The 26,219-nt window shown below is 42.1% G+C and overlaps 1 protein-coding gene across 4 annotated transcripts in view; it reads left to right on the forward strand.

The window, feature by feature from the left end:
* LOC126419833 (UDP-glycosyltransferase UGT5-like) overlaps positions 1 to 26,219 on the forward strand; it is a 199,221-nt gene that overhangs the window by 167,519 nt on the left and 5,483 nt on the right. For 3 of the 4 annotated variants that reach the window (XM_050087069.1, XM_050087068.1, XM_050087067.1), the window contains one exon: positions 6,514 to 6,733. The exons of the other annotated variant lie outside the window; for it this stretch is intronic. In XM_050087069.1, coding sequence (XP_049943026.1) covers positions 6,514 to 6,733 — 220 coding nt within the window. The remainder of the gene's footprint in view (positions 1 to 6,513; positions 6,734 to 26,219) is intronic. 4 annotated transcript variants of the gene reach the window in all.

Raw genomic sequence — 26,219 nt, forward strand, 5'->3', positions numbered from 1 at the left:
AAACGAAAAAATCTGTAGAATCCAAAGCTGATTATATTCGAGGGGGACATCTGCTGGTGCTAAAATTAGCCCGCCACCCCAGCCCCCTGGGGGTGGGGCGGGAGGCAACTTTAAAATTTCAAATGGGAACCCCCATTTTTTATTGCAGAATCAGACTGTTCATAAGTAACTACGTACATTTCGTATTAAATATTTGTTTTGATTCTTGGTAGGTGGCGCTGTAATTCAGGAAAATCCATGTTCTCATTTTTGCGTGGAAAATGGTTATGCATAAATAAAAAATACTTATTTACTTCGTAAATTTTGATTCGCTATAACTAAAACTCTCCCTCTCCCCATAGGGTGGGGTTTGAGAGAGAGGAATTAGAGTTTTACAAATGTTGACCCAAAGTTATGCGAAACTGCGGAAAAAATTAATATTTGGATTAACATTTGTAAAACTCTAATTCCTCTCTCTCAAACTCCACCCTGTGGGGAAAGGGAGAGTTTTAGTTGTAGCGAATCAAAATTTACGAAGTAAATAAGTATTTTTTATTTATTCGTTACCGTTTTCCACCCAAAAATGAGAACATACATTTTCTTGAGTTACAGCGCCAACTACCAAGAATCAAAAGAAACATTTAAGACGAAATGTACGTAGTTTTTTTATGTAGAATCTGATTCTGCAATAAAAAATGGGGGTTCCCATTTGAAATTTTAAAGTTGCCTCCCGCCCCACCACCAGGAGGTGCGGGCTAATTTTATCACCAGCAGATGTCCCCCTCGAAAATAATCAGGTTTGGATTCTGCAGAATTTTTCATTTGAAGCTTATTTTTCGAGTTATTCTGGTTTGTCAACTTAAAATTTACACCCTGTATAAAAACGGTAAAAGAACGGACCCGCACAATTACAGACCAATATCCCTAACTTCTGTCTACTGCAGAATCCTTGAACATATTCTCAGTTCGAATATAATAAATTTTCTTGAGTCTGAGAAGGTTACGTCCATAAATCAGCATGGTTTTAGAAAGCATCGCTCTCGCGAAACTCAGCTTGCCCTTTTCTCACACGATGTATTGAGAACTATGGATGAAGAGCAACCGGCAGGGTCCATATTTCTAGATTTCCAGAAAGCATTTGACACAGTGCCCTATTACAGGCTGTTAACAAAGATACGAGCATATGAAACAAGTTCACAGATATGTGAGTGACTAGAAGACTTCTTAAATAATAGAACTCAGAATGTAGTCCTCGATGGCGAGTGTTCATCAAAGACAAGGGTATCGTCAGGAGTGCCCCAGGAAAGAGTGCTAGGTCCGCTGTTGTCCTCCATAAACGTAAATGATTTGGGCAGCAATCTGTGGTTGTTTGCTGGTGATGCCGTGGTGTACGGTAAGGTGTCAAAGTTGAGGGTCTGTAGGAAGATGCAAGAAGACTTAGAAAAGATTTCCTGTTGGTGCGACGAGTGCCAGCTAGCCCTAAATGTCGAAAAATGTAAGTAGAAAGAACAAACCCGTACTGTTCGGATACAGTATTACTAGTGTCCTGCCTGACACAGTCAAGTGGTTTAAATATCTGAGCGTAACGTTGAAAAGCGATTTGAGGTGGAACTAGCATGTAAGAACTGTGGTAGGGAAAGTGAGTGGTCGACTTCGGTTTCTTGGGAGAATTTCAGGAAAGAGTGGTTCACCTGTGGAGACGACATATAGGACGTTGGTTCGACCTATTCTTGAGTACTGGTCAAGTATTTGGGATCCGTATCAGGTCGAATTGAAGGAAGACATCGAAGCAGTTCAGAGGCGGACTGCTGGATTTGTTACCGGAAGGTTTGAACAACACATAAGTGTTACGGAGATGCTTCAGGAACTCAAATGGGAATCCCTGGAGGGAAAGCGGAGTTTTTTTTTTTTTTTTTGGGGGTAAACACTATTAAGAAAATTTAGAGAACCGGCATTTGAAACTGACCGCCGAACGATTCTGCTCCCGCCAACGTACATCGCGGGTAAGGGCCACGAACGTAAGATACGAGAAATTAAGGCCCATTCGGAGGCGTACAGACAGTCATTATTCCCTCGATCTATTTGCGAGTGGAACAGCGGAGGGAATGACTAGGAGTAGAACGGGTTACTCTGCGCCACGAACCGTACGGGACCTTGTGGAATACAGCAGAGTCCCGCTAATCCGGACCCCGGTAATCGGAACGTTCGGTTAATCCGGACATGAAAAATGTTAGTCTAAGTATGGAAAACTGTGCGATAAGCTGCTGCACATACACACAATTTTAATTTACACACTACCGTAAACATTGTCAAGGTACGTCACGTATAATTAACTTATACCGCGATAACACTCGTACGGACATCCGAAGTACGCACGATATAATATTTTTTAAACACAGCGCGCGACTCACCGCCTTCTAATAAATAGTTTGCGTGAGCGCTGCTATTTAGAAAAGAAAATATGCATATTCTTACGCAAACTGTAATTATTAATATGGGTCTCAGGGGTTACTGGTTATTTAGGTACCAAAGTACACAAAGATTAACTGAGATATTGCGTAATGTAATGATTTTTTAATCTTTCTTTTTCATTATTTGCAAGGCAAAACTGGAGAGAATCTCGTCTGCCGTTAGGCGGCCAAAATGAAACATACTGAACTCAATCAGTATTCTAAATATTAATAAACGAAATCTATTTTTACTCTTTTTAACTTTGAAATTAATGAAGGATCAAGATTGAGAAGTCTCTCGCATTTACATTTAATATTATGACATGATATTTTAATTAAATAATACAGTCAGCGTAATGGCCGACTAAATCCTGCTAGGGGAGATGAGCTACCTGTATTGCGAAGTTCTGTAAAAACTTTGTTAATTATAATTAATGGTTGCAATCATGAGAGGTGACAACTAAGTCAATAATACACACTTTCTAATGACAATTTCTATTATATTTTTCAAAATACAGATAAAACTTACGTTAATTATCAGACAGCACTACAATGGCGGCCTAACGCTAGACGGAAAAAACAGGAGAGGTAGTTCAATCAAAGTATTGTCTCTGATCTTCATGGCCTATGTTACAGAGAGATTATACCAAAAAAACTGTGTTTTGTTAATTACATCGATATTTGTGTTTTGATAATAATAACTTACGTTCTTTACTATTTGTTATAGATCACGCACACGTACACAGTCTTGAAATAATTTATAATTCACACGTCTCATAACAAAAGCTTCCTTTCCCTTTCTCCAAATGTCCATTTATGTGACGTACCGTCACATGTATCAGAAAAACTGGCAAGAAAATATTGGATTTAAACAATGCATAACAATTATAGAAAAGCTGTTAAACTTACTAAAATACAGTGGACATTTTATCCCTACTTTTCAGATGACAAAAACTCAGTCATTATTTTTGGGCGTAGTGAAGACAGTCTGTTATATGAAGCATAGTTGCGCCATCTTCTCATAAACATCAAATCAGCAGGTGTAGTAGTGGACTGTTGCTCCAAATAACGTAGCGCGAGGTCAAGGGCTTGTGCTGCGTCACTGCGAGGCACCAGCTCTCCTTCGTCGCTTTCAGGCTCATTGTCACTTCCGCCACAGCAGTCCACTTCTTCCTGGTCTGTAGTCACAGCAGCAACTAAATTAGCGTCAGTAAGGTGCTCCACACACGCACCATCCGCTGCCATCCACTCATTTACGTCTCCTTACTAGCTTCTTCACATCCAGGGATTGTCTGTATCATTTGTAGTAGATTTTCCTCTTCATTTTCAACTAGGTTGTCCTAAAATTCAAGAGATGTCCGCAGTTTTCTCCACGATTTTCTCAGAGTATTTTCTGAAATATTCTGCCAGCCAATAAACAACGTCCTTCACATTGGTCTTTTTTTTGTTTTGTCCACTAAAGGAATGCTATCATCTTGGATCAGCATTCTTAAAAATTGTTTTCTGTAAATCAGTTTTAATGCTTGCAGTACGACCTCGTCCATCGGCTGTAGAAGTGGTGTAACACTCGGCGGCAAAACCTTCACTACAATTTCTCCATCACGTAATGCCTCAGTGCTGGGGCGAGATGGCGCGTTATCAATCAAAGGATTGCACGGGGAGACAAATGATTTTCCTTAGAAAATCGTCGAAAAAAGGGAACAAACTGGCCGTGAAACATTCTTTGAACAGCTTACCATCCATCCATGCTTTTTTCTGGTTGTGATAATATACGGGCAGGGACTTCATGTTTCAGTTTTTAAAAGCTCTGGGCCCAGCAGATTTGCCGATCAGCGTTAAAGGCAGCTTGTGATTACCATCAGCGTTACTGCGCGCTAATAAAGTCACACGATCTTTGCACATTTTAAAATTAAGCCCAGTCTCGTCAGCGTTACAAATTTGTTGGGGAGAATACTTTCCCTCTCTTATCATTTTTTCAAACTCACTTAAGTGTTCCTTCGCTGCATCACGGTCAGAGGAAAGCTCCTCTCCAGTGATTGTTAGCTGACGGATTCCATACACGATTTTTGAATCTGTCCAACCAACTTGTACTCGCACTAAAAGACTCATCACCATTCATTAACTTGTTCAGATAAACAGCCTTCTCCTGAACCAGTGCTCCACTCAAAGGAGTTTCCCTTTCTCTTTCCTGCGTAAACCAAAGGAAAAGAACAATTTTAATAAACATTTTTGGACAGTGATTAATTTTTTTTTTAAATTTTTTGTTTTTAAAATTCAGTCTTAATCACACCACGTATGTTATAAGAACATACTGACCGGTTTCGCTCATATGACCATCATCAGATCCATATGTGATATGACCGAAACTAGATACATTCTCACCTTTGTCTACCCGCTTCAAAGCATTCAGTTTTTCTTTGAGAGTTAACGTTGTATGTTTCCGTTTTCTCATGACGAAAATACGTACACCACTACACCTGAACGAATACAGTACAACTGTTACGCGTGCCAGCGATCGATAACTAACATAACCAAGCGCTTTGCTAGCCAACTCTCAGTGCACTGACCTCAGACACTATAAAGGTCTCAACAATGCACAACGACAAGGGCAGTGAGTGAGAGTGAGCCATTGTTTCCACGCTTGTTCCCATTTATTACCATGGTGTACCTACTTATCTGCTTGGTATACTTCATTCTAGAAACTCGTCACCGTAATTCCCGCTAATCCGAACAAATCGGTAATCCGAACAAGTCCAGTCCCAATTAGTTTGGATTAATCGGACTCTACTGTATTTATGTAAACGTAGATGTCCCCACACTGGGCGTTGTCGTAAATCATGGGATGGTGGTTTGTGGGTGTCGAATTCGTGCTCGGTAGCCTTCCACATCTGTTCCATCAGGTTCAGATCAGGCAAATCTTGCGACAAAGACATCTCTGTCCTGCTCCTCAACCCACTGAAGCACGACTCTGGCCTAGTGACATTGACGGTTGTTCTACTAAAAGATATCGTCACCATCAGGGATGACATCAAGGATCAAGGGATGCAGGCGGTCGAAAATGCTATCCACAGTGTCCACAGATCTCAGGGAAACTGGGGTAAATACCCGACGTAACTAACACTGACCCCCCACCGAGCTGTATTCATGGCACAGTAGATGTTATGATCGGCCGTCCACCTGGATGGCGGTGTACCTGTACATGACCAGCGAACTGCTGTAAAGAGAAAGGTGATTCATCCGAAGATGCGACAAGTTTACATTGATCCAAGATCCAATCTCGACGATCCCGTGCCGTTTGCAATCATAATTGACAATTTGGTTGAGTCAACAGTGGGACACATGGGAGTTGTCTACTGTAGAAACCGATGTTAAAAAAAAAGAACACTTGTGTCCAGTCCAGCACTGTACTCTGTCATCACATCTGTCCCAGATCGACGTCTACCCTGGTTTGCAGAAGGGGCTTTCGACCTCCACGTTCTGTGGTGTGGCACAGACATCAAACACCTTGTTGGGCACTAGTGGTTTCCATAGATATGCACGACAGTAACATGTGAGTAGTCGATCAGGTTCACCATTTCAGAGATGCTTCTTCCCAGGCTCTGTGCCGCAACAGTCACCCCTTTTTCAAAGTCAGTTATACAAGTAGGTTTCCCCATTTGCTGCCTGCATCGACACTGGAATAATCCTCAGTTCGTCTCTGCTGCGTTTATGTACTTTCCACACAGCATCCCATGTGCATAAGTCCTCATACAGCATCCAGATTCGCATTGGACAGTGGTATTACTGCTTTTTCTCATCAGATCTTGCATGTCAGAGGTGAGTCAATGCGCCCTACTCTCTTTATCCACCAGTCAGAATAATTAGGGAGGAATGGACAGAAATCCCCACTTCATAACATAATGTAAACCATTATTAGAAAATTAAACAATGCTGTAATAGTGAAAAAACTGAAAATTATGGACACTATCAGTCACTATTCTGTCGTATTAGAAATCAACATTTAAGAATGAAGCTACTGGTTACAAATATGTTTAATGTTCTACAAAATTTGGAGGCTGTAACCAATACATGCCTTATTTTCCAGCACACAAGAACGTGCGGGTGTTCATAACACACGGTGGCCTGCTGAGCACGCAGGAGGCCACGGCCAGAGGGGTGCCGCTGGTGGGGATCCCTGTGTTTGGCGACCAGCTGCTCAACATGGCGCAGGCCCAGAGGCAGGGCTACGCCATCACACTCGCCATCAGCAACATCACTGAGGCCTCACTGTCGTGGGCACTTAACGAGGTGCTCAACATCCCCAGGTAACCTACCACCTTCAAGGGAACTGACCCTCATTGTAACTGTTATCTGTTTGCAGTACTGTTGTTATATGTATAAAGCTGTGTATGAGTCCAGAATCCCCTTCCAAACCCCTGGATCGATCTCAGCCAAATTTGGTAGAGAAACAGCAAGTGCCATGAGTATCAGCACTGTGGGGTTTATAACCTCCCAGATCCAATAATGCCAGATACAGGGCAAAAATGTGTTTTTCCAGCCGCTGGCATACAGGTTGCCCTGCATGACAGGTACGTTGTATGGAAACAGTATCGTTCTGCCAAATCAACGTACATGGCAGGCCAGCCATGTGAAGGGCGTCTCCAGACTCAGACAGCGATTGCTGCACAAACACTTCCTTCACGTACACATACACCATGATTACTCTACCACACAAACACTTCCTTCACGTACACATACACCATGATTACTCTACCACACAAACAATGCGGTTACACTTGTCTGGTATGAGACATTCCCAGGGTGGTCCACTGGGGGCCGAACCGCACAATAACCCTGGGTTCGGTGTGGGGCGGCGGTGGGGTGAGTGGACTGCTGTAGTGTGTTGTGGGGTTGTGAACCACTGAGGGCTATGACGGGGACAAAGCCTCTCCATCGTTTCTAGGTCCCCAGTTCCGCACAATACAATACAATACAATGGTGGTGCTTCCGTAGGCAAAGGAGCCAAAGTGTTTCAAGGGGCACCATATCGAAGATTTATGCCGTGTACAGGGAAAGTGGATAAACAACGTCCGCTAAGTCACAACGCGGATGAAAGTAAACTGAAGGTGGAGAGGGGAAGAAAGGGAGGGGATCACTGCTGTCAGCTACATCAAGACATTACACGTAATGAGCGACAATGAGTGAATATCTGTACCAGACCGGTATTCGAATCCGGGATCTCAAGCTTACTACACAGGTGTGTTAATCACTGCGCCATCCAGGACACAATGTTATTACAACCGCACGGACTACCTCGGCCCGCCTCACAGCCGATCCCATCGAGCACCACCTGTCTGCAGTCGCTGTCCGTTTCCTTCATGTTCGCTCTCTAAGATTCCCACAGGAGGTCGGAGTATTTGTGCGTCCGCAATGAAGAAGGTGGATCCATTGCCCAGCTGCGTATTCCGCGTTGCGTCTGCTCTTTTGGGCATGTCCGAGGAAACAGACCTCCCACACTCATATAAGCGGACGAAAGTGTGTGTCGAGTGATCATGACGGATGGCCATTGAAGAGGGTTGCGATGACAAAAAATAGGAGGACTACAGCTGTTGAAATCACTGCAGCACTCGCGAACCCTGTCAGCACCAAAACAACAAGGAGTGCGCTCCAAAAGGAGGGACTTGTTGGACAAGCTGGAATTCAAGGACACACATTAGTTATGCAAATGCCCATAACAGAAAAAAATGTGATCTACAGTCATAAAACCTGGATCATGGAACAATGGAGAAAAGTCATTTCGACACATGAGTCTTGTTTGACACTGTTTCGAACTTCTGTCAGGGTTCACATCCAATGATTGAAACGTGGCGCCAGTTCATTGGTCGTTTGGGCAGCCATGTAGAGTTATTCAAAATGGTTCAAATGGCTCTGAGCACTATGGGACTTAACATCTGAGGTCATCCGTCCCTTAGAACTACTTAAACCTAACTAACGTAAGGACATCACACACATCCATGCTCTAGGCGGGCTTCGAACCTGCGACCGTAGCAGTCACACGATTCCAGACTGAAGCGCCTAGAACCGCTCGGTCACACTGGCCGGCGTAGAGTTATTGCAAGGCCCCATAGTCGCTCTACAATGTCACATTACTGCCAAGGACTATGTGGCGTTAAAGTTTTTTTTGTGCTTACGTGACCATTGTGGCCGATCAGAGCCATCCCCACCTTACAGTGTTTTTTCCTCAGAGGTGACTCCGTGTTCCAAGAGGTTGGTTTCCCCCCCCCACACAGCTCACATCGCCCAAGACTGGTTTTATGAGCACGACGATGGACTGTCGAATCTCCTTTGGCCATCACTGTGACAAGATCTCTATATTATCGAGCCATTGTGGTCTAGTTGGAAGAAATGGGTCCGTGAACGTTATGCAACTGCACAATCATGATGTCAGTGCTTAGCAGGAAGGATGATGTAAGATTGCCTTAAAAACTTTACAGGATCAGTATTTGTACATTCCTGGACGACCGGAAACTTTTTGAAATGTGAACAGTTTCCCATAGCGCATTTAGCCTAGCAATGTCTTGTGTTTTTGGTGTTTGCATAGTCTTCTTCACCTCCTGTGCTTGAAAACATAGAACGTGAGTCAGGAGGAAAGATACGTGCTTTTAGGGGCGATAGTATTGGCGATTCTGAGAAGGGAACTGAGCGGTGCTGTGGCTGGCGTTGGTGCTGTGTGTAGGTTTCTCAGACCGTATGGTTTAGTTGGCATGGTTGCATTGTTTGATTTCTTCTCGTGTTGACTGGCGCCACTCGGTTTCGTAAGCGTCACCTGTCCGCTAGTGGCAGCAGCGGCGGTTATCGATATGTAGTTCTGCTGCCCTATTTTTGGGACGACCTTGTGTTTCTTCCGTGTGGTGTGAGGATGGAGTTCGGTTGGGGACGGAGGAGCAGCGAGGTCCGCGCAGAGCGACAACACGCCGGGACCGCTGGCGGCGTGTATGGACTGCCGGATCGAAGGGCAGTGGCCACGAGGGTGCACGACCTCGTCGAAACCGGATCCTGCATGTTTGAGTGCATTCCAATTCGCGTAGAGAAACCTCCACCATTGTGAAATCTCGCGATTCTGCAGTGACTTGGGTTCGTGTTGCTGCTCGTAGTGTCGCCGAGGCGAAAAGCAGCGGGTGGAGTACCTGGGCCGGCCGCTGTGGCCGAGCGGTTCTAGGCGCTTCAATCTGGAACCGCACCACCGCCACGGTCGCAGGTTCGAATCCTGCCTCGGGCATGGATATGTGTGATGTTAGGTTATAGTTAGGTTTAATTGGTTCTAAGTTCTAAGCGACTGATGACCACAGCAGTTAAGTCCCATAGTGCTCAGAGCCATCTTGGAGTACCTGGGGAGGGCGGATCTGATTTGCCTTCCTGAGCTTCTAATTGCTATTTACTATTTTCAGCTTCTTACAGTGTTAAGTTCAACCAGCGGTATTTTCCTGTCTTGTGGCCGCTAACGACCCAGTTACCTGCCCTGGGAGTTAGTGTATGTAACGGCAGTATACATTTTGTCGCCTTCCCGCCGCTCTCCGGTGAGGCGTGCAAGTTCTTGACTGTAGGCTGGGTGGCGTTCTTCTACCATAGTGGTGGTCATTCCTTCTTGTTCTGGGAGCTCTAAGCACAGTATCCTGCGGGCGGAGCCCAGACCGCTGGTTCTGGCCTTGGCGTAATTTTAAATTTTGCACTTGTTTTGTTGGATGTCAAGTAGCCTCACCAAGATATCGTTAGTCGCTCGTTAGACTGCCACTAGTCCGAGATACCATCTTGTGATCTGAATGCAACTCTTGGCTGCCTTTCTCTTCGCTCGCGAGTGTTGTTGGTGTGACCTACTGAGAGGTCGATTCCTGCAGCACCGTCTGTCACAGGCCCTTGTGTTTTATTTTATTATTGTATTATAAAGTTACCATCATTTGTCTCACTTGTTTGGTGATCTGTTATTTGTTTTTTTTAATTAACCTTCGCTATGCCATTCTCCGTTTGACAGTATATTGTTGAATTTTTTATAACTGCCATTTTGGCGTTAAAGGCCTTCAGCCGTGGTTGTGGTTACTTGCTTTAAAATTCTGATTGCGACCACATTGGCTTATTTTCAAAAATTATTTGTTGTCTGTATTGTATGTGTGTTTGCTAAATTTTTTAATAATTGCCATTTTGGGCTTTATAGGCCTTGAGCCGTCGTTGTGGTTACGTGCCTTAAAAATGTGATTGCGACCTCTTTGGCTTGTTTTCAAAAATTATTTATTAAAATAAACGAGTGAAATTCCAAAGCAAACCAATAGTAATTGATTCGGGCCCCGTCCACAATCTTTACCCAATCCTGCCTTCCTAGATTACCAGGTTTCAGGAACTTGTAACTTACAAATGCCCTTTTCTAAACCATATCCGAAGTACAGCTGTTTGAAAACCGTGGGCTTCACTCGTACGTCCTTCTTCACCAGCAGTGACAGCAGATACAACCAAAGCGACACGACGCTACGTAGTGCTGTCTTCGCAGTTCATTTTCGTGCGCACTTCACTTGTGCATGGTGGGGCGACGAATCCCGCTTGCGTGCACAGCACTTGCACCAGTGTGCTACAGTGCTGTTACGTGTGCAGTCAAAACAGTACTGGTTAGTTTAGTGAAAATGTCGCAGGTCTTCATACATGCGGAGTATGCTGACACGATCTTTGTCTACAGGTTCTGAAACGGAAACTTCAGAGTCGCCGTTCGCGAATACGAACGACGATTCCCTAAACGCAGAGTTCCGGATAACGGGATATTTACGAGAGCTGTCCAGAAAGTAAGTTACGATTGATCGCGAAATGAAAATCACACTGAAAATCAGAAATGTTTCATTTGTAACAGTTAGCTACACCTTTCAGCTACTTCTCTACGTAGTCGGCGTTCTGACTCAGACATTCGTCGTAGCGTTGTACCAACTTTGCAATACCCTCATCATACAAGGCAGTCGCCAGTGCTTTCCGCCAATTCTCTACGCTGGCCTAAAGCTCGTTGTCTGTGCCAAAATGTTGTCTTCATAGCCAATGGTTCGTTTGACCAGAGATGAAACTCAGTGGGAGACAATTACGGGCTGTATTGTGGGTAACCAAACATTTCCAATTGAAACGATGCAGGAACATCTTCATTGCCCTTGCAGAATCAGGCTGAGCATTGTCTTGAAGAAGAAACCGCACGACAGATATGTAATGTTGGTTGCATAGCTTCAGGGGAAAATTCTCACCAGGCCCTCGTACTTGGCGGGAGACACTATTTTCTATAACATCTTTACGCGCTCACTAAGAGCTCAGGAATGAAAAGAGCGACATAATTCTACCTAGAGTCATACTAGAGACACTGCCCAACACATCTTTTCAAAGCTTTATCGGATTTTCATAGTCGTTTCCATTTCGCGACCGATCGTAACTTACTTTCTGGACAGCCCTCGTAGCAAGTAATTTGACAGATAGCGCGAGTGTGGTACGCTTTCCAGCGTAAATGGTGTATCTGAACGCCCCAACTAACAAGAAGATGAGAACACTCTTGAAATAATACAACGCAGCCCGACTTCCACCTCTAGAAGAATAGTTGCACAGCTTGGTATTCCTCAAACACGAGTGATGCGCACAGTACATGAGCAGGGCCTGCAATGGTATCGTTGGCAGAGTGTGCAACATCTGCATGTAGGAGATGATACCAAACGAAAGGAATTCTGTCGATGGATCGTTGCCAATGAACGCTGTATTCCATGCAGCCTCTTCACCGATGAGTCAACATTTGCACGCGACAGCGTCAATAAGGCGCTCCTCTCTCATATGTGGGCAGATGACAATCTGCACGCTACTGTGGAAACAAACTGTCAACGACGTTCCTCTGTGAACATGAACTGCGGTATCGTTGGTGGCCAAATCATCGATCCAGTTGCTTTACAAATCCGTCTTAATGGGGTACTGTTTCTGGATTATGTTCAAAATGTATTACCACAGTACTTGGAGGATATTCCTTTGCCAACAATTTCATGTACAGCGCATTTCTTGTAGCCAGTGGCACAGTACAGCACAGCACCTCACTGGAACGTGCCCTGGGCGTTGGAGCCATCTCTTGGCTGCTGAGGTCACCCGATCTTATTCTGTTAGATTAATGTTTGTGGAGTTGACCCAAGAACGAAATCTACAAGCGCAAAGTAGCTACAAAGGAGGAACTTCTCGTTCGTATACTGCGCCCGTGTGCTCAAGTAAACAAGCGTACGAATGAGCTCAGATTAGCACCACAGCAGCTGTCTGTAAGAATTGCACATCGCTCTGCAGTTGACGATAGGTTCTTTGGACGTCTTTTATGAGGAAATGTACAAAGTTAAACAAAAAAAATTAGATCAAAAAGTTTAATTCACCATCACCTGCATTTGTCCTGTACTACATTTTTCATTAGTGTCCTCAGAAACCTTTAAGAACATATGTACTTATAAAACGCATGTTTGTCCATCAGCTTTTAATGTCGCGTGTGTTACACCTGAATTCATGGCTTACTCTACATATGAGACGTGGCCATTATTTAAGTGATGTTGTAGCCTAAAATGTTTGAATCCTAATCCGTGAAGATGGTCTGTCATTGAAACCGGTCGATATTTGGGTTTTAAATTTAAAAAAAGCAGGTGATGGTCAAACATGGATTTTACGCGTCACGTCTACATCATACTCCACAAGCCACCTAATGGCGTGTGGCGGAGGGTACTTTCGGCACCACTATCTAATCCCTTGCGACCGAACCGCCGAATCTTTCCATCAGTAAATGGGGTATGTTCTCAAGTGACTCCGTTGTTTTAACCCCTCCACTGACAGAATGACCCGCTTCCTACTTCCGTATGTATTAAGCCAATACGGACTTGTAGCTGTCACGCCTTCGCGCTTACTGCTACGTATTTTAACCGTAAATAGCTCAGCCCTAATGGTACGAGGTAGTAGTGAATTCACGTTATTAATCTTTGAAAACAGCACAGCTGCCACAAGCTCAACTCACTTTTACTCCACTCCTACCCTCGCCATTACACCACATTAACTAGGTGCTACATGGACCTTGCTAAATTCACTTGCGTATACCTTTTTGACCGTTACTCGCCAGTATTTACCTAATGATTAGTACACTCCTAACCGGACTATTTCTCAAAGAGCTGTGATGATTGAACGGGTTCGATCCACGGCCTACAGTGCCCTACAGTTCACACGGTAACACTGCCTGCCTGACCCACTTAACTTGGTAGTGAGCTTATGTATCCAATCACCACTGCTAGCAGCAGTGGTTAATCCTATCAGCACGACGAGAGCAGCAGACTTACCGTCGAATCCTCCTGAAAATACTTATAACTACTGTCGCCAGCTCTGAAGGAGCAAAAGAATAAATCAATTTTTTGGCTCGTTTCAAAGTGAAACGGCTTGAGTTGAATTTAAACTTAATTCTGAATATTACTATTTCTGATCATTCTAGGTGATTCTACAAAGCAAATACTCTCTCAATTTCTGTGAGTTGGCTTGGTAATTACCACCAAGACAATTTATGCAACTTAGGTTAACAAAATTCTATCCTTCAACTTATTTAATGATTTTGGATATTACTCTTTGGACAATTGCTATAGAATTAGTTAAGTGACTTTACTTGAAAGGTTACTCAGAAAAATTTAAGTAACTATAAATAGGCGACTCATTCTGGTGTGACCATTGCTCTTTTCAACATTCTTATACGCTGAATTATTCTACAACCAAAAGAATTGTAAATGAAAGAGGCGATGGTGGCCTCAGTCTGATTTCACTACACTATGTTTCAGGTTACTACACTTTACAATGAACAACATGCGTCGTAATTTTACTCATTACTATATTCTGTCCTCAGCCCTTGCATAAAAGAAAACTGGTATTCTCCTTTTACATGTATACAAAGTTCGACTTAACAATTGCAAGCAGTCTTGCCTTGGGTAGACGTGTCAGTGCCGGTGGTGAGATGCAGGTGGCTAACGCAGCTCTTCACGCTTCATGCCCTTAATGGCGGCTGGAACTACGAGCTGTAGCACTCGTATAAGCTACTGCACGTCCGCCATGAAATCTGGGCGCAGGAACTCTTACAATCAGCCCCAGTGGCATAGAGACGGCTTCGACAAACATTCGTCGCGTTCCACTCCACAAACGGCGACGATATTCGCCTCTTCGCTGTTGCACAAACACTTTTGCGTGAGCACAGTTACGCACGTCCGCTCACGTCAACACTCCCCAGGCCATTCCATTGTTCAGTCCCTGTGTCTCCAGCTACCTCTAGCTACGCTCGTCTCACCAAGAGTGGGGGCGTTCCCCTACCACCTTTTCACCGAAATCATTTAGTATTTAAGAATATTCATATTTATTACCCTGGAGTTCATACCAGTCATAATAATTTACTACTAGCACCTTATAACATTAAATCATACAGTAATAACTTATAATTACCAAGAAAAAGAATACATTTGACTCCGAGAGCTTAGTGCATTGCCTGAGAGGCAGCGCTAATTCCCAGTTTCGCCAATAGATGGCATCAGGGTGCACTCCCTGGCAGTCTCACACCAGCGCGCCTGTTTCCGACGCGCGGGCTCCAAATTACTGTCAGCCCACCATCATTTCAGTTCCGTTACACATGCCCCACTTCTTATTGAAGTATCTAATAGTGATAATTCAATAAGAAGTCTCTCCTATAATGAATCTGAAATTTTCGTTAAGCTTTTTACCAAGGGATTTCCCTTTCTTACTGATACACCTCGGTTCTTATATTACTTATTTAAAATTAAACACCAATTCTTTCTATCTTTCCTGCTAAACATTACATAAATGATTTACATATATTCTTTACAATTTTCTTACATCTAAACACAGTACACTTTAAACATATTTTTTTTACAAAAATTTTAAATACACTTCTTTTATCTCAGGCAAGTATAACACACGTTAAGCGCCTATTACTTTATAGCCCGTCCTTTTCACTTTACCTCCTCACTTTTCTACCTCTTCCACAACACTTATTTACACATCTATTAAGGCTTTCTTAGAAGCTCAGTCTTTCCAAGTCTGTTTAGTCTCTACTTAAACTAGAAGTTTCATTAGAATACTGCAACATATTTTAGTGAACATTTACCTTTCACATAGAACAAAAGAATCAAAACTATTTACATATAGGTTTACTTTAATATTTATTTATATATTTAATTACAATCTGGTAGAATTCGTGGTTCATACCTTTTGAGATCCACTATGTTTCTTACTCTCAGGCGTTTGCCTGTTAATGGGTACTCTAAATAATAAGCATTCACATTGGGTATGGACACTATTTTAAATGGTCCATTATATATATATTTAAATTTGCTGATCTCATTATTAATTCCACTTGACTTTTCATGTGTTTTTACAAGAACGAGATCACCTATTTTGAATTTAGGATTCCTTACTTTTTCGTCATGACGACGAATCCTCGCATCTGCTTGTTTTCTCATCTTGTCTTTTACTAAGTTCTTTTTACTATCATAATCTAATTCAACTCTATCTGGAAATTCTAGTAGGTCTTCTACTAGACTTTTACTTCTCGTCTTTTTCAGGATTTCTTCTGGAGTAAATCCAGTGCTCTCGTTTGTTAATGAATTCATGATTTCTTCGAATTCACTCACATACATGCCCCACTTCTTGTGGTTACTATGGCAGTACGTCCTAAATAACCGACCTATCTCACGCATATATCTTTCTGCCGGATTGCTTGATGGGTGATAAGCTGAGATATGGACCACTTCTACCTGTTTCTCAGTTATCCCATCCTTCCACATTTTTGAGCAAAACTGAACACCATTATCTCATAATATTCTCTTTGGCTTCCCTACTTTCACAAAATAATCACACACCATTTTATCATACACAGCTCTGGCAGTAGCTTTTCTCAAGGGATATAGCTTTATATACTTTGAGAAAAGTTCAACTGCTACAAATATGTACACAAAACCCCCCATGGTTTTCGGTAATGGTCCAAAGATATCTACTGCTACTATTTCTAATACTTCATCAGGTTTTATTGATTGCATGGGCCCTTGATTAGTTGCATTTGTTACTTTCGCCTTTTGGCATAGATCACAAGATCTTATCCTCTGTGCTACCCTTCGTGCCATGTTGTTAAAGGTAATGCATTCATCTAACTTATCGGTACACTTCCGTGCACCACAATGGCCATATGCCAAGTGAACATAATCTATCCGCACTTCAGTGTGTTGTTCCGGCCAACATACTCTCCACTTCCCTGGATTATTTAATCTTTGAAGATACAGTACACCTTTATGTATTTTATATGAAGCCCTTATGTTAGATGCGTCCGGATTGTCAAACTTGACCTTTACCGACTTGAGTGCATCATCATCACTTTGATATCTTCGCATATTCCGACATATTTCCCTAATTTTTTCTCTTCCTTCCGCTTTTTTTTTGAAGTAATTCACCTCAAAAACATCTTCCCTATTCCTTACACTTTCTAGTGTCTCACATCCTTCCGGTAACCTCGACAAAGCATCCGGTACTGCATGTTCTTTCCCTTTAACATACTTGATCTCTATATCAAACTGTTGTAAAAACAGCGCCCATCTGGTCAACCTGTTATGTAACAATCTGCAGTCCTTCAAAAATATTAAAGCTTTGTGGTCTGTATGGACCACAGTCTTATGTCCCCATAAGAAAAGTTGAAATTTCCTAAAACCCCATACTATAGCTAAAGCCTCCTTCTCTGAAACCGTATAGTTTCTTTCATACTTAGACATGGTTCTACTCGCAAATGCTATTTGTCTATGAGTTTTTTCCCCATCTATCATTACCTCCTGGAATATGGATACTCCCAATCCATAATCTGAACTATCTGTTGCCATGTGGAATGGTTCACACAGGTCAGGGTGCCATAACTTTATGTTTTTAGCCAAATTGTCTTTTAGCCGGTTGAATGCTGTTTCACATTCCTCAGTCCACATATACACACTGTTCTTCTTAAGTAGGTTGTTCAGATGTGGGCTATTGAACACCTGATCATCCACATACTTACGATAAAAGGAACAAAGTCCTATAAACGACTTTAGTTGTTTTTTATTCTTGGGAGCCGGACAATTTCTTATTGTTTTGACTTTATCTGGATCCTTTCCAATTCCCTCTGGTGTTACTATGTGACCTAAAAACTTTATTTCTTTCTTCACAAACTCGCATTTTTTCAGGTTCAGGGTCATTTCTCCTTTAATTAAAGCTTTGAACACCCTGTTGCATAACTCCATGTGCTCTTCCCATGTCCTTGTAGCAATTAACAGATCATCTACATAAACCGTGATTAGCGAACTAAGTTCACTCCCTAAAATTTTGTCTAAAGCCCGAATGAACACTGAAACGGAAGTATTTAGGCCAAATGGTACCACTGTGAAATGGTAGCATTTGCCATTGAATAAAAATGCCGTGTACTTCCTAGACTCCTCACTTAATGGGATTTGCCAGTATCCTGCAGTTAGGTCTAAACTAGTCATGTACTTTACACCATTAAACTTCTGCAATAAATTATCTATGTTCTCTGGACTATCCAACTCCCTCTTCACTACTTTATTCAGAGTACGAGCATCTATCACTATTCGTACACTTCCATCCTTCTTACCTACTATCACCAGTGGGTTATTATATGGGCTAGAACTCCGTTCAATGACCCCACATGAAACCATTTTATCTATTTCTTTTTGAACTGCTTCTTTCTTAGACACGGGTACATTATATGGTGGTTTAAAGAAAGGTTCATGCTCCTCTACCTCCATGCAGTACTCATAATTTATCACTCGTCCCGGTTTGTCTGAAAATACCTCCTGATTTTCTTTCAGAATTTGCCATAGATCCTCCCTTTGGGCATCAGATAGTCCTTCCGTTTTATCCACTACATTTCGAAGGAGTGTCTCCTTATTTCCATCTTCAACTATCTGCCTCACCAGACACCAATCGAATTTTTGACCTATTCCTGAATCATGATCATCTCTAAATTCTACCCATCTCATCTGGTTCTCTTCCATTACTCTAGATGATTCAAATGGTATTTCTAATACCGCACTATCAACTTTACAAACTATTATCCCTTTGTCACAATCTATAATTACTTTCTGTTTTATTAACCAGTCAATGCCTAAAATGATCTCGGCACTGAGCTCTGGAACTACTAAAAATGCATTCGAAAATTGCTTGTTTTTTATCTTAAATTCCATCATCACTTGATGTTTAACAGGTTTACTACATTTCCCTGTCGCCCCTATCACTTTAACACCTGTTACTGGCATCATGACTACTCCTCGTTGCTCTTTGATCATCTCAAAAAATGTGTGCGAAATAGCACTTATTTGAGCACCAGTATCCAACAATACATATAAATCGTACCCACATACATTAATGGGCAGGATTGTTTGCATCCTATTGTCCTCTTTCATACTTTCTTTATCTTCCCATAATAAATCCTTTTCCACCGCCAAGTCTTGCCATATTATTTTTCCGGTTTTTATACTGACCATTCCATCTGGAGGTTTCTTTCTCCTTTTCATCCTAAATTCTTTCACCACTTTTTCCAATAGTCCTTCGTCTAGGCTCTTTAATGCCATCTCGTTCTCATTCGAATCTGTCATGCCTGAACTCTCGGTTGCGGAATCGGAAACTTCCTCTACTTCTTTTTCTCCCTGGATGCTTTCTGATGATTCTGACGATAATTCCTCCTCCTTAGAAATATGACCTTCTTCGGATTCAAATAATTCTCGCAAATTATAATCCATTTCTCTACTTACCCTTTGTTGGATAGTGCATTCGCCACTCTTACTTTCATTATTTTCCCCTACTAATGGAATTCCAGTATCACTCAACTCATTTGCTTCAGTACTACAGGGATCACAACACTCTTTCTCTTGGTTAGATACACTTTCTCTAATTTCTCTAAAAGAATCTTCATCACAGTCATGTACTCTTGCTGTCACTAGGTACACATCATAATCGGTATGGCTCTCTAACACTGTCATATTCGGGTCCAAACTAATCACTTGAGTGGAAGATCTTTCTAATTGTGCTGGCTGGCTTTTGAGCTGATGTACATGTTCTGCATACGAGGTAATTTCTGAATCGGCATGCGTCCCTGCACTATGCCCCTTTTTCTTATCCACCCTTTCCTCTTTAATTACTTCTCGATGCGATTCGTCGACTATTCGTACGAACCTTTTACCATAAATCACATCACTCCTACCTTGCCCCTGCCTCTCTGCACAGTTGCCATCCCTACCGACAAACAACGCCTTCTCTGACTCTTCCTTCATCAATTCGTCACTCTGACCTCGAATTGTACTTATTTCATTCACGTGAGCCTTCACATCCGACCGATATTCTTTTCCTACTTCATTTCCCTTAATAATTCCTCCCTGCTCTCTCTCCTCTGTTTGTATCCCTGCATTATACTTCGCAAAGTTTCGTTTATGTAACTGCTCTTCAGGCGAACGACGCACTATCCTACTATAGTACTGACTACTCCGATCTTCCCTATATTTGGGCCATTTCTTTCTTTCCGCGCGCGTTAGGCCCTTGACCTGCGTGGTATTTAGTTTTCCTGATTTTGATAATGCATCCCGTTTCCCTGATAGTGTCCTCTCCCTCGCTGAGAGTTACCTCCTCGACCTCTTCCTCTCATCATGTTAATTTGCGGTTCATTCCTACCACCTTTTACTATTCCATTCTGATTTCTGAAACCTCGAAACTCTCTAGTTTCACGCCACCTATCTTCATTCTCGATTTTTTCTAAAAATTCATCGAATGTTCGATGAGTGCCTCCTACATAACGCTTTGAATCGTCAGGTAGCTTTTTCCACAACTCCCACACTATCTCCGATTCTGATCTACGATCTTTAAGATACTCCAAACGCTTGAACCATCCTTCACAGTATTCTTTCATGAGCCCACGCCCATGTTCTGGCATTCTGGCGACAACGAATTCTCTCCGCAACCTATCCCTCTGTTGTGTGCCCCAGAATTCCTCAAGGAACTTTTCTTTGAAGTCTGTAAACTTCAAATTGTCGATATCCAAATTCAATCCCCAACGTTTAGCATGACCTGCTAAAGCGTCTATTACTAAATTAATTTTTTCTTTATCCGACATGTCTGTTGGTAAGACACGTTCACAATTTTTTTTTAAAATCCATTGGATGCCATCCACCTTGTTTCTTTTGAGGATCGTATTTTTCCTCCCTACTCAGTATTTCCGATTTTTGCATTACCAATGGGATACCACTACAGTTAAGAAACGTCTGATTCTGAACTTGCTGACTTAACAATTTTATCTCATTACGCAGTGTATTTTCCTGCTCCTGCACACATGCATCAAAACTCAACATGGTATTGCGCAGTGTTTCAATATCAGCTGCCATTTCTTTAACAATCTCTTTCTTTACAACTGGTACTATCACCTGTAATTTACTTTCAATTATCGGTTCTAATTTTTCACTAACCAAAGGTTCCACTGATTTCTCTATTCTCTGAATTTCGGTATCAAATCTTTTCTCTATTTCTGTGACTTTTCTCTGAACATTTGATATTTCAGCCCTAATGCTATTTACTGATTTGTTTAACTCTGTGGTACGTTGGCTTTGCGTATTCAAAATATCTAAATTGGTTTTTATTTTACCAGATAGGTTTTCATCCAGTTGGGATACATGACTAGCCATTTCTGCTTTCAAACTAGCATTCCCTTCTCGAATTTGCGCCATCATACTATTTAACAAACTTGTTAATTCCATATCCCCTCCCTTGTGACTTGCATCCACAGATACATTGGGTTCACTTTTCACTACCTTTGGTTTCACTTCCCGTTCCTCCTGTCTTGTGGGTGTGGATTCATCTATAGGATTTTCCAACCCTACAACAGTATCTATGGTCCCTAACTCTGGGTCTGACCTTTTAATGTTTTCGTCTTGCTTGTTACTATTCGACTCCATCTTATGCTGCTGTATTTCGTGCCTAATAGAAATGTTTATTAAACCAAGTATTACTTGTTTAACTCCTACTATTGGACTTCCTTTTGCTGCTTAGCAGGTTGTCGTCTTGAACTTACCAATTGTGGTATATTTGTCTACAACAGAATTTTAAATTTAAAATTTTCTTGAAACTACCAGTTTATATAAAACACTTTTATTGCAGCCATTATTCTACAAACTTGGTAAGTCCTGTCACGGTCGCCACATGCGACCGAACCGCCGAATCTTTCCATCAGTAAATGGGGTATGTTCTCAAGTGACTCCGTTGTTTTAACCCCTCCACTGACAGAATGACCCGCTTCCTACTTCCGTATGTATTAAGCCAATACGGACTTGTAGCTGTCACGCCTTCGCGCTTACTGCTACGTATTTTAACCGTAAATAGCTCAGCCCTAATGGTACGAGGTAGTAGTGAATTCACGTTATTAATCTTTGAAAACAGCACAGCTGCCACAAGCTCAACTCACTTTTACTCCACTCCTACCCTCGCCATTACATCACATTAACTAGGTGCTACATGGACCTTGCTAAATTCACTTGCGTATACCTTTTTGACCGTTACTCGCCAGTATTTACCTAATGATTAGTACACTCCTAACCGGACTATTTCTCAAAGAGCTGTGATGATTGAACGGGTTCGATCCACGGCCTACAGTGCCCTACAGTTCACACGGTAACACTGCCTACCTGACCCACTTAACTTGGTAGTGAGCTTATGTATCCAATCACCACTGCTAGCAGCAGTGGTTAATCCTATCAGCACGACGAGAGCAGCAGACTTACCGTCGAATCCTCCTGAAAATACTTATAACTACGGTCGCCAGCTCTGAAGGAGCAAAAGAATAAATCAATTTTTTGGCTCGTTTCAAAGTGAAACGGCTTGAGTTGAATTTAAACTTAATTCTGAATATTACTATTTCTGATCATTCTAGGTGATTCTACAAAGCAAATACTCTCTCAATTTCTGTGAGTTGGCTTGGTAATTACCACCAAGACAATTTATGCAACTTAGGTTAACAAAATTCTATCCTTCAACTTATTTAATGATTTTGGATATTACTCTTTGGACAATTGCTATAGAATTAGTTAAGTGACTTTACTTGAAAGGTTACTCAGAAAAATTTAAGTAACTATAAATAGGCGACTCATTCTGGTGTGACCATTGCTCTTTTCAACATTCTTATACGCTAAATTATTCTACAACCAAAAGAATTGTAAATGAAAGAGGCGATGGTGGCCTCAGTCTGATTTCACTACACTATGTTTCAGGTTACTACACTTTACAATGAACAACATGCGTCGTAATTTTACTCATTACTATATTCTGTCCTCAGCCCTTGCATAAAAGAAAACTGGTATTCTCCTTTTACATGTATACAAAGTTCGACTTAACATTTGCAAGCAGTCTTGCCTTGGGTAGACGTGTCGGTGCCGGTGGTGAGATGCAGGTGGCTAACGCAGCTCTTCACGCTTCATGCCCTTAATGGCGGCTGGAACTACGAGCTGTAGCACTCGTATAAGCTACTGCACGTCCGCCATGAAATCTGGGCGCAGGAACTCTTACAATCAGCCCCAGTGGCATAGAGATGGCTTCGACAAACATTCGTCGCGTTCCACTCCACAAACGGCGACGATATTCGCCTCTTCGCTGTTGCACAAACACTTTTGCGTGAGCACAGTTACGCACGTCCGCTCACGTCAACACTCCCCAGGCCATTCCATTGTTCAGTCCCTGTGTCTCCAGCTACCTCTAGCTACGCTCGTCTCACCAAGAGTGGGGGCGTTCCCCTACCACCTTTTCACCGAAATCATTTAGTATTTAAGAATATTCATGTTTATTACCCTGGAGTTCATACCAGTCATAATAATTTACTACTAGCACCTTATAACATTAAATCATACAGTAATAACTTATAATTACCAAGAAAAAGAATACATTTGACTCCGAGAGCTTAGTGCATTGCCCGAGAGGCAGCGCTAATTCCCAGTTTCGCCAATAGATGGCATCAGGGTGCACTCCCTGGCAGTCTCACACCAGCGCGCCTGTTTCCGACGCGCGGGCTCCAAATTACTGTCAGCCCACCATCATTTCAGTTCCGTTACACCCTCCAACCCTGTTCCACTCGCTAATAGTGCGTGGGAAGAATGATTGTCGGTAAGCCTCTGCGCTGGCTCTAATTTCTTGAATTTTTTTCTCGTGGTCAATGCGCTAGGTTTATGTGGGAGGTAGTAATATGTTATCCAACTTCTCCTGAAAAGTGCTGTCCCGAAGTTTCAGTAGTAAATATCTCCGTGATGTACAACGCCTCTCTTGTAACGTCTGCCAGTGGAGTTTGTTTAGCTTCTCCGTAACGCCCTCTCGCCAGCTAAACGATCACGTGACAAAACGACCCACTCTTCGTTGGATCTTCTCTATCTCCTCCATCAATCCTACCTGATATGGATCCCAGATAGATGAACAATACTCAAGAATCGGGCGAACAAGCGCCTTATACGCCACTTCTTTCGTGAGTGAGTTACATTTCCTTAAGATTCTTCCTATGAATCTGAGTCTGGTCTCTGCTTTTCCCACTATCTGTTTTATGTGGTCATTCCACTTAAGGTCGCTCTGGATAGTTACGTCTACATATTTTACGGTAGACGCTGTCTCCAGCTGTTTGTCATCAATAGTGTAGCTGTGCAGTAGTAGATTTCTTTTCACATGTTTGCGTAATATGTTACATTTATTTACGTTCAGGGTCAACTGCCAAAGCCTACACCATTCGTCAATTCTCTCCAGATCGTTCTGCAAATTCTTACTATCTTCTGACGTTGCTTCTATGGTATAGACAACTGCATCATCGGCGAATGGCTTTAATGAGCATCCGACGCTTTCTACTAGATCATTTATATATATTGTGAACAGCAACGATCCTATCACACGCCCCTGTGGTACTCCGGATATTAGCTTAATATTTTTCGATTTTCTTCCGTTAAGAGCGACCTGTTGAGTTCTATCTGCAAGAAAGTCTTGAATCCAGTCGCAAGTCTGCTCCGATACTTCTTAAGCTCGTATTTTTTTCATTAAACGGCAATGTGGGATGGTGTTAAATGCCTTATTGAAATCAAGGAACACGGCACCAACCAGAGCGCCATTGTCCACTGCTCTGTGGATCTCATGGAGGAACAGAGCGAGCTGAGTTTCTCAGGATCTCTGTTTGCGGAATCCACATTGATTTTTTATAGGAGATGTTACTTTTCCAAAAACGTCACAGTTCGTGCGCATAAAACATGTCCCATAATTCTACAACAGTCTGACGTCAAAGATACAGGTCTATAATTGTGTACGGCCTTTCTTAAAAACGGGAAGGACCTGAGCTTTTTTCCAGTCATTAGGTACCTTTCGTTGCTTAAGCGACCTACGCTATATTATTGCTAGAAGGGAAGCAAGTTCTTTCGCATAATCTTTATGGAATCTTACAGGTATCTCATTTGGTCCTGACGCCTTTCCACTTCTAAGCGATTGTAGCTGCTTTTCAATTCTGCAATCGGTTATCTCAGTATCTGCCATTTCGACGTTCGCACGACGGTTGAAAGGAGGGACAGTGTTACGATCTTCCACGGTGAAACAACTTCGGAAGACCGAATTCAGTATTTCGGACTTCTCTCTGCTATCTTCCGTTTCGGTGCCGGTGTGATCGCTGAGAGAATGAATAGATGATTTTGATTCACTTACTGATTTTAAATAGGACCAAAATCTCTTAGGATTTTTACTCAGGTCGGTTGACAACATCTTACTTTCAAAATCATTGAACGCTTCTCTCATTGCTCTCCTTACGCTCTTTTTCGCTTTGATCAGCTTTCGTTTGTCAGCCAGGTTTTTACTTCTCTTGAATCTGAGATGAAGTGTTCTTTGTTTACGTAGCGCTTTTGTAACACGGCTTTTGATCCATGATGGATATTTCCCATGCCTTAAAACCTTACTCGGAACATACTTGGCTACGGCATATTGAACGATACGTTTGAATTTTTTCCATTTGTTCTCCACATCTTCGCCCTCATCACCTAATATTTGATGCTGACTGCTGACATATTCTGAAATTTGTATCCTGTCACCCTTGCTAAGCAAATATATCTTCCTACCTTTCTTATCAATCCTTGCAGGACTCGTCGTCATAGATGCTGTCACAGCCTTATACCTTCCTCTACGTTAACTGATTCGATACGTTCAGGTCTGTTCGTTGCCAGGAGGTCTAACACATGACCCTCATGAGATGGTTTCTCTAACTCTGTGATCAAGGCAATTTTCGGACAAGACATCCAGAACAATGCCACTCGAATCCCTGTCTCTGGTACTGACAGCTGTTACTAGTCACTCCCCCTACCTACAACCAATCACAGTACGGTACTCCCCGTCTCTAGTCAGTCACACTGCAGTATTAAAAATGTGATTTCAATATGCTGATATTCAAGACCATAAAAGCGGGTTAAAAGCTGTGAGCTGTCTGGGGAAGTTAACCTTGCATTACTGGACAACTGTTTCACCAGGCATCCAGTCTAGCTTACCAAATTACCAACCAGACTAACATTAATTATAATCTTCTAATAGTCATCTTACGACAACCGGTGATATATATATTTATATATATATATATATATATATATATATATATATATATATATATATATATATATATATAAAAGAGAATTTAAATAAAAAGAAATAAATCAGTTTATATTTGGAAATTTGTTTTAA

Source organism: Schistocerca serialis, chromosome 9 (genome assembly GCF_023864345.2).
Source record: "Schistocerca serialis cubense isolate TAMUIC-IGC-003099 chromosome 9, iqSchSeri2.2, whole genome shotgun sequence".
NCBI classification, from domain to species: Eukaryota; Metazoa; Arthropoda; class Insecta; order Orthoptera; family Acrididae; genus Schistocerca; species Schistocerca serialis.